This window comes from Apiotrichum porosum (genome assembly GCF_003942205.1).
Source record: "Apiotrichum porosum strain DSM 27194 chromosome Unknown scaffold_2, whole genome shotgun sequence".
In the NCBI taxonomy this organism is placed as follows: domain Eukaryota; kingdom Fungi; phylum Basidiomycota; class Tremellomycetes; order Trichosporonales; family Trichosporonaceae; genus Apiotrichum; species Apiotrichum porosum.
Window position 1 is genome coordinate 2,939,335 of NW_021167109.1, and position 14,948 is coordinate 2,954,282.

General features: G+C 57.3%; 6 protein-coding genes across 6 annotated transcripts; 3 read left to right on the plus strand and 3 right to left on the minus strand.

The window, feature by feature from the left end:
• Window positions 1-258: 258 nt before the first annotated feature.
• On the plus strand, window positions 259-1,768 carry EHS24_005163 (uncharacterized protein; the record flags this gene model as incomplete). Its single annotated transcript, XM_028620698.1, has 4 exons — window positions 259-605; window positions 1,028-1,058; window positions 1,119-1,618; window positions 1,660-1,768. 4 exons carry the CDS (start codon window positions 259-261, stop codon window positions 1,766-1,768), a joined length of 987 nt encoding a protein of 328 aa, XP_028479670.1.
• Window positions 1,769-1,907: 139 nt separating this feature from the next.
• Window positions 1,908-6,605, minus strand: EHS24_005164 (uncharacterized protein; the record flags this gene model as incomplete). The annotated part of the gene is made up of 4 exons (XM_028620699.1): window positions 1,908-2,468; window positions 2,510-6,192; window positions 6,233-6,455; window positions 6,498-6,605. The coding sequence occupies 4 exons, from the start codon at window positions 6,603-6,605 to the stop codon at window positions 1,908-1,910; spliced, it is 4,575 nt and encodes a 1,524-aa protein (XP_028479671.1).
• A 1,258-nt stretch (window positions 6,606-7,863) lies between these two features.
• On the plus strand, window positions 7,864-9,673 carry EHS24_005165 (uncharacterized protein; the record flags this gene model as incomplete). Its single annotated transcript, XM_028620700.1, has 4 exons — window positions 7,864-7,869; window positions 7,900-8,668; window positions 8,726-9,281; window positions 9,319-9,673. 4 exons carry the CDS (start codon window positions 7,864-7,866, stop codon window positions 9,671-9,673), a joined length of 1,686 nt encoding a protein of 561 aa, XP_028479672.1.
• Window positions 9,674-10,091: 418 nt separating this feature from the next.
• Window positions 10,092-11,418, plus strand: EHS24_005166 (uncharacterized protein; the record flags this gene model as incomplete). Its single annotated transcript, XM_028620701.1, has 4 exons — window positions 10,092-10,173; window positions 10,227-10,292; window positions 11,208-11,270; window positions 11,315-11,418. The coding sequence occupies 4 exons, from the start codon at window positions 10,092-10,094 to the stop codon at window positions 11,416-11,418; spliced, it is 315 nt and encodes a 104-aa protein (XP_028479673.1).
• A 104-nt stretch (window positions 11,419-11,522) lies between these two features.
• EHS24_005167 (uncharacterized protein) lies at window positions 11,523-12,751 on the minus strand (the record flags this gene model as incomplete). Its single annotated transcript, XM_028620702.1, has 4 exons — window positions 11,523-12,092; window positions 12,145-12,196; window positions 12,232-12,503; window positions 12,578-12,751. 4 exons carry the CDS (start codon window positions 12,749-12,751, stop codon window positions 11,523-11,525), a joined length of 1,068 nt encoding a protein of 355 aa, XP_028479674.1.
• Window positions 12,752-13,261: 510 nt separating this feature from the next.
• EHS24_005168 (uncharacterized protein) lies at window positions 13,262-14,849 on the minus strand (the record flags this gene model as incomplete). The annotated part of the gene is made up of 5 exons (XM_028620703.1): window positions 13,262-14,321; window positions 14,384-14,484; window positions 14,543-14,553; window positions 14,608-14,721; window positions 14,819-14,849. The coding sequence occupies 5 exons, from the start codon at window positions 14,847-14,849 to the stop codon at window positions 13,262-13,264; spliced, it is 1,317 nt and encodes a 438-aa protein (XP_028479675.1).
• Window positions 14,850-14,948: the final 99 nt, after the last annotated feature.

A 14,948-nucleotide genomic window follows, 5' to 3' on the forward strand; every position in this document is an offset into this window, starting at 1 on the left:
TGTGATAACAAGTCATAGCCCAATGGGCCGGATGGGTTTGGTTACATTGACAATGTATGTAATTACCGCACGTCTCATCGGGGTGGGGCGGCCACTGCGCACTGCGCGGGGTTCAGGCAACCACTGGCCACTGGTGTCGTTTCGTGGGATAACGAGTGCCACAAACAACAGGAATCGGCTGATCGGCAAATAATCGATTAATGTACCGCGATATCCTTCCGCGTGCCCTGAGAGCTGACTCAACCGACATTGACCGCAATGTCTGTCGTTCCCGATTTAACAATACACGACCCAACGTCACCCGTTGATGATCAAGCTCTTCCCCACTCGCACCACTTGGCTCTCTACTCACCAGACCACCCGATGCCTCCCAAGCCTTTTCTTCCAGCCCGCGTTACGCGCTCGCGCTCCTCTGCGCTCTTAGTGACGCCGTCTGCATCCGTCACGACCGTGTCTGCCATCGCCGTCCCGTCAGTTGAGGTCGACGCAGCGGTCTGCCCTCCACCTCGCAAGAAGGCCAAACGCACCGTAAAGAACGAAGTCAAGGCTGAACCGTCGGTCCCAAGGGCACCCCGCACACCCCCACCACCTTTCTCCCTCCCCGCGTGCGTGGCGCACCTCACTGCGGTGGATGCACGCTTCGGCCCGCTGTTTGCGTCAATCCCTGCTCGCCCGTTTGTTACTACGGAGCCACATCCGGAAGACATCGACCCTTTCCGGACCCTAGTGACAAGCATTATCGGGCAGCAAGTGTCATGGATGGCGGCGAAAAGTATTACCAGGCGCTTTGTTGAACACTTTTGTGGTGAAGTGGACAGCGAACGCCAGCGCGACGGCCCATTCCCCAGACGCGAGCAAGTCGCCAACGCGGATGTAATGGCTCTCAAAGGTGTTGGGTGCAGCACGCGCAAGGCCGAGTATTGTAAGTCCTCCTAAACGAAGGAACATTGTCCTTATCAGCAGTGATCGAACTTGCGCAACATTTTATCTCCGGACGGTTGACTGATGATCTTTTGCTGAACGGGAGCGACGAGGAGATCGCCGAGGCTCTCATTGCTGTGAGGGGAATTGGGCGATGGACTGTGGATATGCTTTTAATCTTCACCTTGCGGCGGCAGGATATTCTTCCAGTCGGTGACCTAGGTGTCCAGAAAGGCCTCCTGCGTTGGGTCCTCGCTGCACACGGCGAACTGCCTCCTTCGACACCGAAGACACCGAAGACGCCAAAGTCGCCAAAGGGTACTCCCAAGAAACGAACTGCCAACTCCACTCCTCTCACCGCTACACCTCTGCCATCACAAGCCTCGCAGACTACCGAGATCGATCTGTCCTCATCACAGCGCACTGAGACGACAGATGTCAACCGGTCGTCAACACCGCCTCCGACCCTCACCCCTTCAAAACCGCCAGCAACACCGTCCAACTTCCCCTCGACACCTGGCCCGCCGCCTGTTACACCGAGTGCCAGTACCAATCCGATGCTCCCACCGAAGGCGCCTGACTCGATCCTTGCGACTCCCGAGGGCTGGGATCACATATGTGCTCATCGAGCGGCCCCCTTGCCACCAGGGCTGAGTCTGAATGAACTCAAGGCGCGGCTCGCTGGCAAAAAGGCCAAGTACGTTTCCCACCCTCCCCTCCAGGCTGACTGTTTCCTAGAGGCGGCGTTTATCTTCTTCCCGCAGAGATGGAAACGCTCACCGATGCTTGGCGACCTTACCGCTCTGTCGCCGCCTGTTACACCTGGTCCATGGCAGGAGAGAACTAGGTTTTATGATTATTCACGTCGATGCACCTCTGCTTTCCTCCACCGTTGGTTGCACTGCGTGATTACATCGATGCCATGGCAATGAATACATGTAGTCTATGTCAATGGGGTACGGTAGCTCAAGGAGGGCGCTGGTAGCTCAAGGACGGGCGCTGGCCTCGTAGAGGAAGCTGGGTCGTCGTTGAATCTGCTTGCGCTCTTTTTCGCGGATACTGGGGCTCTCGCTGGCCTTGCGAATGACAACAGGAATGAGGGGACTTCCATTACCCGAGACAGGACTTGCCACTAGAACCTTGTTGCGGTCAGGCGTGGAAAGGGTCAGTGGAGAACCTTCCAAGGTCGGTGGGAGTGGTGGGCGGGCTGGTGTTCGCGGCGGGACTCCAGTGTCAGAGCGGACCGAGGCAGAAAGCGAAACTGAAGCTGCCAACGTCGCACTTGTGATGGCGACCGGCATAGTCTTCCATTCTGGTGACTTGGACGACTGCGCAGGTTCCTCAGCCAGTGCGTCGGCAAACCGGTCTAGCAGATAGCGGGATAGCTCGACCCAACCACCGCCGACGCGGACCATGACCGTGCGCGAGCGCAAGATGCGGCAGAAGCACAGGCGAGCTCGCCCACCAGTTCCAATCCAGTAGCGGCCGGACTCGTCCTTCCACTCATCTGGGGATTGACGACCGGCTGGAACGATGGGGACATCGACCTAAATTGTAAGCGAGACCCACCACATGTCACGTCACCCACATCCAAAGTATCCAAAACTTGGGCAACCGCATCATCCAATTTACTCCTCGCTGTCCTGGCTCTTTGCAAGCTGGGGCTTCGAACCAGTGTTGGGGTATACGCTGGCGCGCTGAGGCGGGGGCGACTGCGGGTTGGGGTCACCATGTCCACTGGACCTGACGTGGACCGCGACAGCCGCGATGAACTGGAGAATGAGCTGGAAAGCTGGAACGGCTGTGGCACTGTCGGTGTAAAAGGTTTTGAGCCATGGGGCTTTGAAGTCGACATTGGCGCAGGAGGGGCACTCAGGCGCGGTCGAGGAGTCCGCGGTGTCGTTTGCACGGAGTCCACAGACGCTCGAGAGCGGAGTCGTCCCTTGGTTGGCGTGTCCGACACGACTCGCGAACGAATAGGCTCAGACACATTTGATGTTGGCGGTGGAGGTGGTGCCATTGATGTAGGTCGCATGCCGGGCATGGCGGAGGACATTTTGCGTGCCCTCGGCTTCTTTTTCGTGACCACGTTTTCAGACACCACGTTTCCCGTGACTGAGGCGTTGCTGGCATTGCTGGGCAGGGGGACGTTTTCGGCTACACTGCGGAGGTCGGCCCACGCATGGGTGACGCGCTTGTGTTCAGCTGCAACACGAGCATCAGACATGCGAGTTTCCGCGATCTTTTCGAACGCCGTGACAGCCGCCTGAGCTTCCCCCTGAGCGGCTTCTGAAGTTTCAACCCGTGTATCCACCGCGTCGAGGAGGCGGCTGAAGGCCTTGTCGCACGCGGCCGATGCTTCCGAAACCTCTGCTAGCCCATCGAGCTCTGGTACAAGTTTAGCCGCGTTTTTGAGCTTGTTGAGGAAGCGGTTGACCTCGGGTGACTTTGGCTTTGCTTGTGCTATTGTTGTGGCAGACTGGTTGATACTGCAGAACGTAGAGGCCAGTTTCTGGGCGATGCGCGAGTTAGGCAGACGGCGGTGCTTTGGTGTTGTACGCAAAGCGACAGGTGACGGGTTAACAACGTTCTCCAGCTCCAATGCCTCCAGCTGCTCGTCCAAGTCCTTGATGGCCATTGTAGTATCGCCGGCATGTATAACCATGTCGTCCTGGTTGGCTTGGAGCTTCGTTTCGGCTTCCATAACGAGTTGACGGGAGTCTTTTTTCCATTCTTCCGCCTCATTGATGTGGGCCAAGGCGGTTTCGCGTGCTACATCCGATGATGAAAATATGTCACCTGCGCGATGCATGTCGATGCGTCCAGATGCGTCTGCGCCAAGGGCATTGTTGAGAGTAGCAATCATTGACTGAGTCCCAACGACAAGCTGAGCCAGTGACTCGTTGCCTGTGCGCTGTACCTCCACTGCGAGATCTCGCCTGGCTTCGCCCTCTGCAGCCCTCGCACTCAGAACACTGTGCCTGAGATCAGAGAGAACAGCTGCCAGACGGTCCGAAGTCGTAGACAGAGCCGATGTCGCTTCGATAACCGGTCTGGCCCAGCGCTGGAAAGCAGCGTGTTCTGCAGATGAAACGAGGTGAGCCAAAGCAGATGACACTCTGGTCGATTGGTGGTTGACCTCGTTGCGCACCCGGATATCGAGAGTGGAAAAATCGGGCATCGTAGAGGTGTCTGGAGACGCGTCGTTCACAGGCGTGAGCGGCGGCGTTAATGGCACTTCTCCACGGTCTAGTGGGCCAGAACCCAGAAGGGGCGGTTGTTCAGAGATGAAAGTGACCTGTCGAACTAGCCCACTGCTCCATTCGTTGATTTCGTTTTTGAGTTGGGTGATGAAGCCAGCCGTGGCTTGTTGCTCATCGGCCATGGTTTGATGGATGGCGTCTATAGATGCCAGAAACCCCTGAGCTGTGCACTGGACCGTACGGACAGTCTCGGCCTGCCCAACGACCAGTGCAAGTACATCCAGAGTACGCTGTGACTCGGCGATACCATCGCGGATGTGGGAAGCATCGGCAGTGAGGCGCGTGAATGCCTGGGATTGGGAGCCAACCACATCCTTGAGCCGCTCAAGATCATCGTTGGCGGCTTGAACGCGATCGCTAATTTTTGCCATTTGGTACTCGAAATGGATGTGTTGCGACTCGGGGGCCTGGGGCGACCATGCAGCCTGATTAACTGCGCGAACGATGTCACCAGACAAGGACTCAACATCTTCTGTGAGGTCCTGGTAGTCTTGCCGAATGCATACCACTAGGGGCAGTACCTCTGCATCGGTGCGGGTAAGGCGAGTGAGCTCGGCACATCGCTGGGCATGTGCCACGAGGTCGCCAGCGTCGTCGGCGACCACGTGTCGCAGGTCGTCAGGAAGCCCATCGATTGGAAGCAGTGGCTTGACTGCCATTGGCGCACTGACGAGAGACTTGCAGTACTGCATGACACAGAGCATGGTCGATTGATGAATGTCGGTTGCTGAGCGGACCACTTCATCACCTTCGGACAACCACCCGTGGATGTTTTGCAGCCAGTGGGTGCACTCGCCTCCCTGGTCGGCGACAGCGCCTACGGAAGGTCGAGGGGCGTGGACGGTACCATGTTCCAAACGATCCATTGCCTCAACGAGCTGTCTGCGTACAGTCTGCACACGTTTCTGTTGTGCAAGCAGTGCTTCCCGTGCCTTTAACAACGAGGCGTAGAAAGCGAGCGCGTGGCCAGCGAGATCCAGCCGTGCTTGGGCTCCTTGGCGTGTCGCCTTGATCGTATCGAGGATGAGAGCATTATGTTCGTCCTTGGAGGGATAGTCGGGATGCGATGGATGTGGAAACGTGGCATCGACAGCTGGGGGAAGCGCCACGGTTGCGTCCTTGTAGAGCTTTGCCAGAGTGGCATGACGCGTACTGGAGGCCGGCTCGCCGAGGGCCTTTTCGATCTCGCCCAGCACGTCATCTGCGGCTGCCTGGGCCTGGGTCGAGGCCATGAAATGCTGATGTGCCTGGCGGCACTGGTCTTCAAACTGACCACACCACATGACACGTTGTCCGATGTCTCTCGTTTGGTTCTCAATCGACTCTTGAATGTCGATCAGCTCCTCAGGCACAGCACCGCCGCTTCCCTCCTTGTCCTCGTGTGGACCGTCCGTACTTCCAAGACCCTTGAGTCGGCCAGCTGAATCGATCATCCGGTCCAAGATACCGCTGCTGCGCTTGACCAACGTGTAGGAGAAGTTACGGTGGCGAGTCTGAAGCCCGATGAGCTGTGAACGGAGAATGGATAGGTGTAGGGCTGACTTTGGTCCAACGACCTTGGAAGGGGACGCCGAGCCTTTTCTGGGCGGCGAAGCTTCGTTTCCGGGCGAGGGAGGCAAGTTGTTCAACGATGGCGAGGGCGTGACCGGGGTTGTAGCGGCAGAGGCGGCGGCGTCCGACAAGGAGCTGTTGGACGACGCATTCAACCGACGTGACACAGACGCATGGTGCCTGAGACCTCCGCGCTTGTCATGACGGTCGGGTCCGTTCTGTCCTGGTATCCACGCTTGGGCCTCCGCGACGACATGGTCAATCTCGGATTTGACACTCTCGGCTTCGCGGCTGGCCTCAAAGCGAAGGTCGTCCCACTGAAGACGAAGAGACGCAAGGTCCAGAACTGAACCTCGTTGTCGGAGCACCATGAGGAGTTGGTCAATGAGCAAAATAAGGTCTAGAGTGACCTCGACGAGATCGGTGGACGGCTGGGTAAGAGGTACACGCGTCATCTCTGTCAGGTATCAGCATGTACCGGGGCGACAATGACTTACGTCGCGTCTTCTCCTTCATGCGTTCCATGTCACCGTCGTCGAAACGATCGACCTCGTCCTCAAGAGCATTACGCTCGCTAACCCAAGCAGCCAGCTGGGCACGGTCAGGTAAACGCCACGGCGAGTTGTCGGCGCCTGCGCGAGAATAACCTGCGGTACTTTGTGGATCGCGCACGAGCTGCGGATGCACAAAGGGATACACAGGTGCGAGGGCCTTGAGAGACTGGACGGCTGTCAGCAAATGACAAGGCAATAAAAAGCTCACCTCCAGCTTGGCTTCGAACCAGTTGCGCTTTTCGATGAAGGCCAACAGTTCTTGCTGGTCTGCAAACGACAGGTCTTGCCTGGCACCGGAGACCGGTGCGTCGAACATCTTGTTGTCGTCACAGGCAGAGCAGTGGTGATGGTGATGATGGTGGTGGTGGTGACGGGTGACAGTGGGGTGTACACCAAATATGGAAGCAGGGGCAGAGGTGGTCGGGCTGTTCAAAGCGCCGAACCACCACCCATTAGTCGTAAATGTGTGTGCTGTGGGGATATGGGCGGGGTAATGATCAATGGGCGGGAGGGAGGACAGGGGAAACAAATGCCAGTGTTATGTGTAAGACGCGGCAAGGACGAGGCTGGAGATGAGTAATGTTGTGATCTGTGATCTGTGACGTGTGATGTTGTGGTGGTTACAGCGCACCCAACGGTGACACGGACGAGCCGTGAGCCTCGCGCCAACCCTACACGCGTGTGGCGCGTGCGAGGGGCGGTGTGCTGGAATGGAAACAAAAACAAAACAGGTCGCCGATTAGAAATTTCAGCTCTAATCCGTCCAGGACCGTCCAGGGGTTGCGTTGCTATATGGCATACTTACGTAATGCTTTAACCCCTCCTTCTACGTCACGTGACTGCGGTGAACGGGGGTTATTATTAAGATACGGTGCCGCGCCGCCCCCCCGCGCCCTTGCTCTGACGTGTGCGTTGCTTTGGCCGGCACACCACCTGTGTGTGGGCCATGGGCCACATGGGGCCGCTGTACCGCTGTACCGCTGTACCGCTGTGGGCGTGACCGGCGCGTAACCAGAGACAGAGAGAGTGTCGCCAGTGAGCCGAACAGTCTTGAGTCACCTGTGGTTGCCGAGTCCGTCCACTTGTTCTCTCGCCGCTGGTCGGGCGACAAACCTGCCTTACCCTCTCTCATCGCACACACACTCTCTCCCCATCCCACAATGCCCAACAGGTAGCCCCGGAAGCATGTTCAAGCGTGCATTCAACAGCCATGGCCTGCGAGTGCATCTCCACCCCGCCAGCCGCCGCCGCCTCCTTCTTCCTCCCCTTCCTTTCAACCCCGCCGTTACGTCCTCATCCTATTCCACACATATCGTGCCGGGTACTGCACTGAGTCGCCCCACTCCATGTCTTCCAGAACAACATACAGCCTACACGGGCAAGGGAAAGTCACGATGGGACGCACCCTCCTTCGATCAACAGCTCCTCACCATTTCGATCACTCGTCCGTCACCGCGTCGTCCTCGCTTCGATGTCGCCACTGCTCATCGCCTGGGACATATCCGTCACTTCCACGCCACATCTCGTCGAGATGCGCTACCGCTTCTCCCTGCACTAGGAGCGCTTCTCAAGGTATGGCAGTGCCCCCGTTTTCTTTGCTAACACACCAGGGTGGTTCCATTTTGACTCTAGCTACTGGATTGTCGCGTATCCTCATTTCATTCTTCCCCATCGGCATCCTCGGCACGTTTAAACTCGTACGCGGTGTCGCCTGGCTATCTCAAGACAAGCAAGTCCCATCAGCATCCCCGGATGCGGAAGAGTTTTGGAAGATGTGGTGCGATGGCGAGAGGGGAGTGCGTCTCACGCATGAAGAGGCGGCGTCCCTCGTCAACGCACCGGCGGCACCAAACGACGGCCTAGTGTCGCCAGACGGGCGCACCGCGTATTCCTGGCCAATGCCCAAGGGGTGGCGAGGCAGAGGTGAACAGGAAAAGCCTGACGAGGACGATACCTATGCGTACGCCAAATGGGAAAAGCGCCAAGAAAGCCGGATCCACCGTGCATTCTTCTGGCTTCCCAACCTCCCACCGGCATCGGTGCGGTACTATCACGAACTGTCACCAGCCGAGCAGGGCCAAGTGGATGCGCTGCGACGATACTGGTCGAGCCTTCAAACGTTCAAGGACCGTCTTCGCGTCGCCCGTTGGCTCGTGGCCACCCTAGTCGGCATCCCGATCATTCTCCTGCTGCTCGTTTGGGCCACAGGTTTAGAGCGCGTGCCGCTCACAGGACGATGGCGTTTGATTCTTCTCACGGCCGATGAGGAAGACGCCATTTCTACGAGCCTCGAGGGCCCAAACTGGTTTAAAAGTGTCATCAACCTCCTGACCACTCCTGAACATCCTGCTCCACCAATCGTCCCGTTGTCAGACTGGCGTTGGCAGTGGGTACAGTCAACGCTTCGAAGAATAGAGTCCGGTACTATCGCCGCAGTCGAACGCGTCGAGAATGACGATGACACGCGACCCATTGGATTCGTGGGCCTCTGGCCCCCTCCATCAGAGTATCCTCTCAAACCTCGTGCCCGTGCAGCTGCCCGGTTGCATGCCGCGCTGCCCGGGGGCGACCGGGAGTCTGGAACTGAGCATCTGGAACTCGGCCCCCCTTACAACATCATGATTATGGAAGCGCCAGACAAGAATGCCTTTTCGTATGGCTTTGGTGGCAAGGGGGCAGGAGGCATCGTCATCTTCACTGGTCTCCTCGATGACATCCTTCGTCGAGGGGCTCCCCCAGCTGAGCCATCCCCACCACCGCAGCCTCAAGGTATCTTCGCCAGCCTCTTCTCTGGCTCTCCACCTCGTCCCATCGTTGCCCCCCCAATGCCCACGCATGAGCAGACATTGCACCTGGCCATCGTCATCGCCCATGAAATGGCTCACCTTCTTCTTAGCCACCACCTTGAAACTCTCTCCCACCAGCAAGTGCTTTGGCCTTCCGTTGTCGGCTTATCCATGGATCTGGTCCGCGCATTCATTTGGCCATTCACGTGCGTATCGCTAAATTATTGTTACTGACAACTTTAGCTTGTTCCTCGGTCCCACCGTCAATGATGCTTTGGCAAATATTGGGCGCGTGGGCACTGAAGAGCTATCCAATCGATATGGACATATCGGTTTCGAATTCAAGCACGAGTTCGAGGCCGACTTTGCCGCTCTCCGTCTTTTGACCCACGCTGGCTTTGATCCCCAGGCTGCTGTCGATAACTTTGCCGACTCGATGGCCAGCCTTCAAGAGATTCAAAGTGAACCCGAGCCGTGGTGGTCGCTATTCAAATTGTGGTCGTGGATGAGACACCCCACTTCCGAAGAAAGGGTTGAAGCTATGCGTGTTGAGCTGGAGCGCTGGCGTGAAGTAGAACGGAGAGCCGAAGCGGACTAGATGAAGCGCATAGATGTAAGTATTGTAGTTGTCACCACTCCATAGCATAGAGTAATGTTCACATATGCGAGCTCGCATACAAGGGTTCATAAGCACCCTTCCGAGGATCAGAGGGAGTCAAGAGAAGACAAGTTAATTGTGTTCCGGAACCACGGACCCTGATTCCACCTCCACTCGGAACGTCGACAGCGTACCACAACACAGGCCCGCGGTTGATTTCATCACTGATCACTGTGCATTTCACCTTCATCCCATGACCAGGGTTGCCTACATTTGGTCAGCTGAGCTTCAGGCTTGTGCTGATCAGCTTCCAGCAAACCTGGGCCGATCATCGCTGGTACATGGTCTCGTGCATGCGCTTGGCCTGGTACGAAGCGTGTCGACCGTGGAATCGCCAGAGTGCTCCCCAGACACAACCATGTCTGCCTGCCTCGTTTCTCCGGAGCCAACACTAGCGACTGAAGCTGAACTAAGGCGATACCATGACGCGCGCTATGTTGGTGAGTAAAAGAAAATGACAAGTACGTCAAAGCCTATACCTGACAGGTGTCAGAATACCTCCTGCGAGACCGCACTGAAGAGGAAGACTACAATGCGTCATCCAACTCGGACAACGACAGTGGGTCTGACACGGGGTCTGGGAGAGAAACAAAGCGACGCAAAGTCGAGTCGCTTGGCCTACACTACGTGAGTCACCTCATTTCACCTCATCTAACTGTCTCAGGACTGCCCGCCGTTTACCGAACTCCCGACATATGCCCGTCTAGTGGCCGCTGCTACACTGACGGCGTGTCGAGCGTTAGTGCGAGGGGACGCAGATATTGCTATTGTTGGGACGGTGGCCGACATCACGCGTTGAGGGCAAAGGCGAGCGGGTTCTGCTATGTCGCAGATGTTGTCCTGGGCATACTCCTCCTTTCACGCGAAGGTATCCCGAGACCACCTCCAACACATACCGAGGACGACAGTAGTCACCGTCCAACCCCAGCACGGCAGCGACGACCTCGCATCCTCTATCTTGACATGGACCTGCATTACGGTGACGGTGTTGCCCAAGCGTTTGCGTCCCCAACCCACTTTCCATATCCCCTGAGGGGCCGGCCAAGACCACCTCAAGTTCTAACACTGAGCGTCCATCACTCGTCACGCATCTTCTTCCCTCCTGGTGCACCTGGGTTGACACCGCCGGACACTCCACATCCTTTCGGCCTCTCACTACCTCTTGCGCCGTACGCACATGCCTCAACATATCGTCGAATCTGGCACTGCGTGGAAAAGGTGACTGCGGCATGGAATCCAGACTATGTTCTTCTTCAGCTCGGCGTAGACGGTCTACCAGGCGATCCCATAGGGCAATACGGCGCTTGGAACGTGTCTGGAGACGGCAGCACCACCTGGGTTGTCGAACAGGTCAAGGCCTGGGGACGCCCAACGTGTGTGGTGGGTGGTGGTGGCTACGTTCACGCAAACGCAGCGCGGGCGTGGGCGCTCGCAAGTGCCAAACTCGTTGGACGCGACCTACGTCCGGCCACAGAGGTCCCAGACCATGTCCACCTTGAGCCATATGCCCCCTCGTTCACACTTGAAGTTCCAGAAAGTGAGTCATACCGTCGTCTTAGCAGTGTACTGACGTTGCACTAGGCAATGTGCCGGACGAAAATACAGACGAGGGTCTGGAGCAAGCAGAGGCGGCATTCACCGTTCTCGCTGAGAGGATTCGCGCGATTGTTGCGCTGCACACTTGAGATAGCAGAGGGATGTAAACCGTTCTGTATTGTATGCATTGTCACTGCTCATCTCCAATTGTTGGTCACCATTCTCTGTGCAATATGCGTCGTAATCTAACCGTCTAATCGGTGCGGCGGGCTTGCTGCTCACACCACTCCCACACCTTCTCGGCCGCCTCGACGGTGAGGTCTGGGCGGTGCGTAATCTTGGACTCGTATGGTGCAACATATCCACCCGACAGCTCGCGGGCCTTGTGGACAGGAACTTCAGCCGCCCAAAGCTGAGCGAGAGCTCCGTCCTTGGCTGTAACGTTGATCATAGCGTGGACCCAAGGGAGGTATGGCAGGAGACTGGCGGCGGAGACATGGGTATAGAGGGGTGTGGACACCAGACCTGGGTGAACTGCACATGCCAGAACTTCACCGCCAGTAGAGCCAGACTTGGGGCCATGGTGAGCATCAACCCACTTTGCCAGAGCAATGTCACCCCACTTGCTCTCGCCGTACTCGATCCACCGCTCGAGGACCTTGCCACCCTTCTTAAGCGACTCGTAGTCCACGCCACCAGTAGGGGCAGTTGAATGGGCAGCCGAAGCGAGGGTAATCAATCGCGAGGGAGCGGTGGGGTTTGCCCTTGATGTGGCCTGCAGGACGGGAAGAAGGAGCGAGATAAGGCGCTGGTGACCCAATACCTTTACGTTGTCAACCACCGACCGGCATCACATACCATACACGCCCACTCACATTTGTGCCCCACTGCATCGAGTAGCCCTGCTTGGTGTACTGTCCCGGGGGACTGGTGGGTTAGCCAAGCCAAGCTACGTCACATACAGTGCCATTATGCCGGCGTTGGCAAAGAGAATGTCGAGGCGCTCCTCACGCGAGAGGAACTCGGCTGCACACTGCTCAACACTGGTGAGGTCGGCGAGGTCGAGTTGGATGTACTCGACAGAGCCCGTCTTGCTGTTCTCCACTGTGGGCTGGTATACCATCTTGCCCTGGAGTGTGACGCTGCCGCCCTTCTTGATGTCATCAATGGCCGCCTTTGCACGGTCAGCGGAACGGCAGGCGATGTACACCTTGGCACCGTGGTCGTAATAGGCCTTTGCCGTCGCGTAGCCGGTGCCAGAGTTGCCGCCGGTGATCAAGACAACCTGGGGGTCAGCGCCTCGCTCACTGCTGGAGTATCCATATCCACCTTGCCCGACTGGTCCACCATGTCCTTTTCGGTCCATGCTGGGCGATTCCAGAAGAAGAGAGGGAGGCCGGAGTACATCACTGTTGAGCCGTAGAAGCGAAGCCAGCCCATGAGGCCTGCACGGGGTTCAGTGGGGGTAGTCAAGTCGCCCATCTTGTGCGCAAAAGCGTGGTGAATGGAGAGTGTACAGTGTGGGGAGTGTCTGTCGTTGTGGAAAAAGAGTCGACAAGGTAAATAAAGCCCGACTGTGATCGTGTTACGATGTTAACCGGCAAAACGTCACCCGCGAGGCACAGGTGCACAGAGGCACAGGCGTACAGGGCAGGGACGGGAATTCGGCATGTGACAGTCGGCCGGGGTAATCCATTTCGGGCTGGTCGGTGGCCACGGTGGTCGGTGATCGGTTGACCGCGGTCACAACGTCACGTCGTCGCCTCGTTGCGTTATGTTGGTACATATCATGTTGGCATTGTGTTGGGATCATCCGTACTGCGCCACATATATTTATTCGGCATCCGATATGCATTGTTCCCAAGCGCCGAAAAACAAACAAACAAATATCAACCTCATCCGTAATCTCTCATGATGCTATCGCTTACACCCTTGACCTATTGTTGGCCATCTATGTTGTTGTAATTTTGATCTCCTTGTACCCACGCTGCCTTAGAGGCGACCGGCCGTGCGGCCAGCACCAGGAAGGAGGTCAGTGGTGGTGGCAAGGTCGTTCACGACGATCTCCTTGCGGACACCGTTGCGAACGTCGGCACCGACGTTCTCCGAGGGTGAGAACGAGAAACGGTCACGGAACTCGGCGTCACCGTTGCGCTCGATAATGGCCAGGATCTCGCGGCCGATGTTGGGCGCAAACTTGAAGGCGTGGCCCGAACCGCCGGTAGCAATCACGAGGTTCTCGTAATCGGGGTGGTAGTCGATGAGCCAGTCACCAGTGACAGTGTCGCAGTACCAGCAGAGACGGGTGTCGACGAAAGGCTTCTTGGCAAGCTCGGGGTAGTGGTCGGCAAGGTGCTGACGGATCTTGCGCACAGCTTCAACAGGGATGGCGCCGTTCTCAGCACCGGGGGTGAGCTTGGTGCGGGGGACAGAAACCTTGCCGCCGTGGGCAACAGTGTTGGTGTAGCCAGCACCGTGGATGGCCATCTTCACAATACGGTCCTTGGTGGGAGGGAAGATGTAGTAGCCATCGTCGAGGTTGAAAACGACGGGGGCCTGAGTCTGGATGTTGTACTCCTCGGGAGTGAGCTTGATCATGGCAACGACCTGGCCAGTAGCGACAACGGGGGGCAGGAAGCAGCTAATAGAGGGAGAGGCAAGAAGGGAAGGAGTCCAAGCGCCGGCGGCAACAAGGACGAGGTCGGCAGTGACCACCTCGCCGCTCTTGAGGACGACGCCAGTGACCTTCTTGCCAGTCTTCTGGAACGAGACGGCCTCACAGCCGCCACGAATAACACCACCCGCGGCGAGAATGCGCTTGTGGCCAACCTCGATGGCTCGAGCAGCCTCGGCCCAACCACCCTGCTTGTTGAAGTAGCCGGTTCGCTGGGGGAAGGCACCGGTCTTGAGGCCGGCGGGGAAGTGCTTCTTGATCTCCTCAGGGGTCTCGATGCGAGTGGGACCCAGGTCCATGGCGATACAGTTATTCATCGAGCCGTCGACGTACGCACGGCCGGCAGGGTCGTCACCGGCGAGACACATGACACCAGACCTTGGTAGTTGTCAGCTCATGGTTCACTCCACTTCGAGTCACTCCATTTCGAGTCCACTTACTCGTGGTACGTGCCCTCCCAGTCTGGACGCTTCCAGAACTTGACAGCATCGACAGAGAGCTTGGCAAGGGCAGGGTCCTCGTAGTCACCAGCACGGACAATCTGACTGTTAGCAAGTAACTAAAAGGGACACCGGATCGGCTGATGGAGTGGATCGCACCTTGTTGATGTCTGCGAGTCAGCCGACCGCCACAGAAAACGACATAAAAGATAAACACCACTCACCCGTCGACGCAGCATCAGGGGCGGGGACAGTCTCGCACTTCTCAAGAATGGTAACGTTGTACTTGCCCGGGCGTTCCTCGAGCATCCAGAGGGCAGTGGACATGCCAAACACGCCTACGTTCATGTGAGTTTTCATGTCCATCGGAGTCTCCGTTGAACTCCAACTCCAGTTTAAAGGTGTTGGGAGCACGTCAGGTGTAATAAGGCTTACCAGAGCCGACAATGACAACCTTCTGCGACATGGTGATGAGTGTGCGCGTGTGAGTGGGGATGATGAGTAGATGGGAGAAGGGTGAAGACGAGCGGGACGCTTGATATTTATGTGCCGACGTTGGGAGATA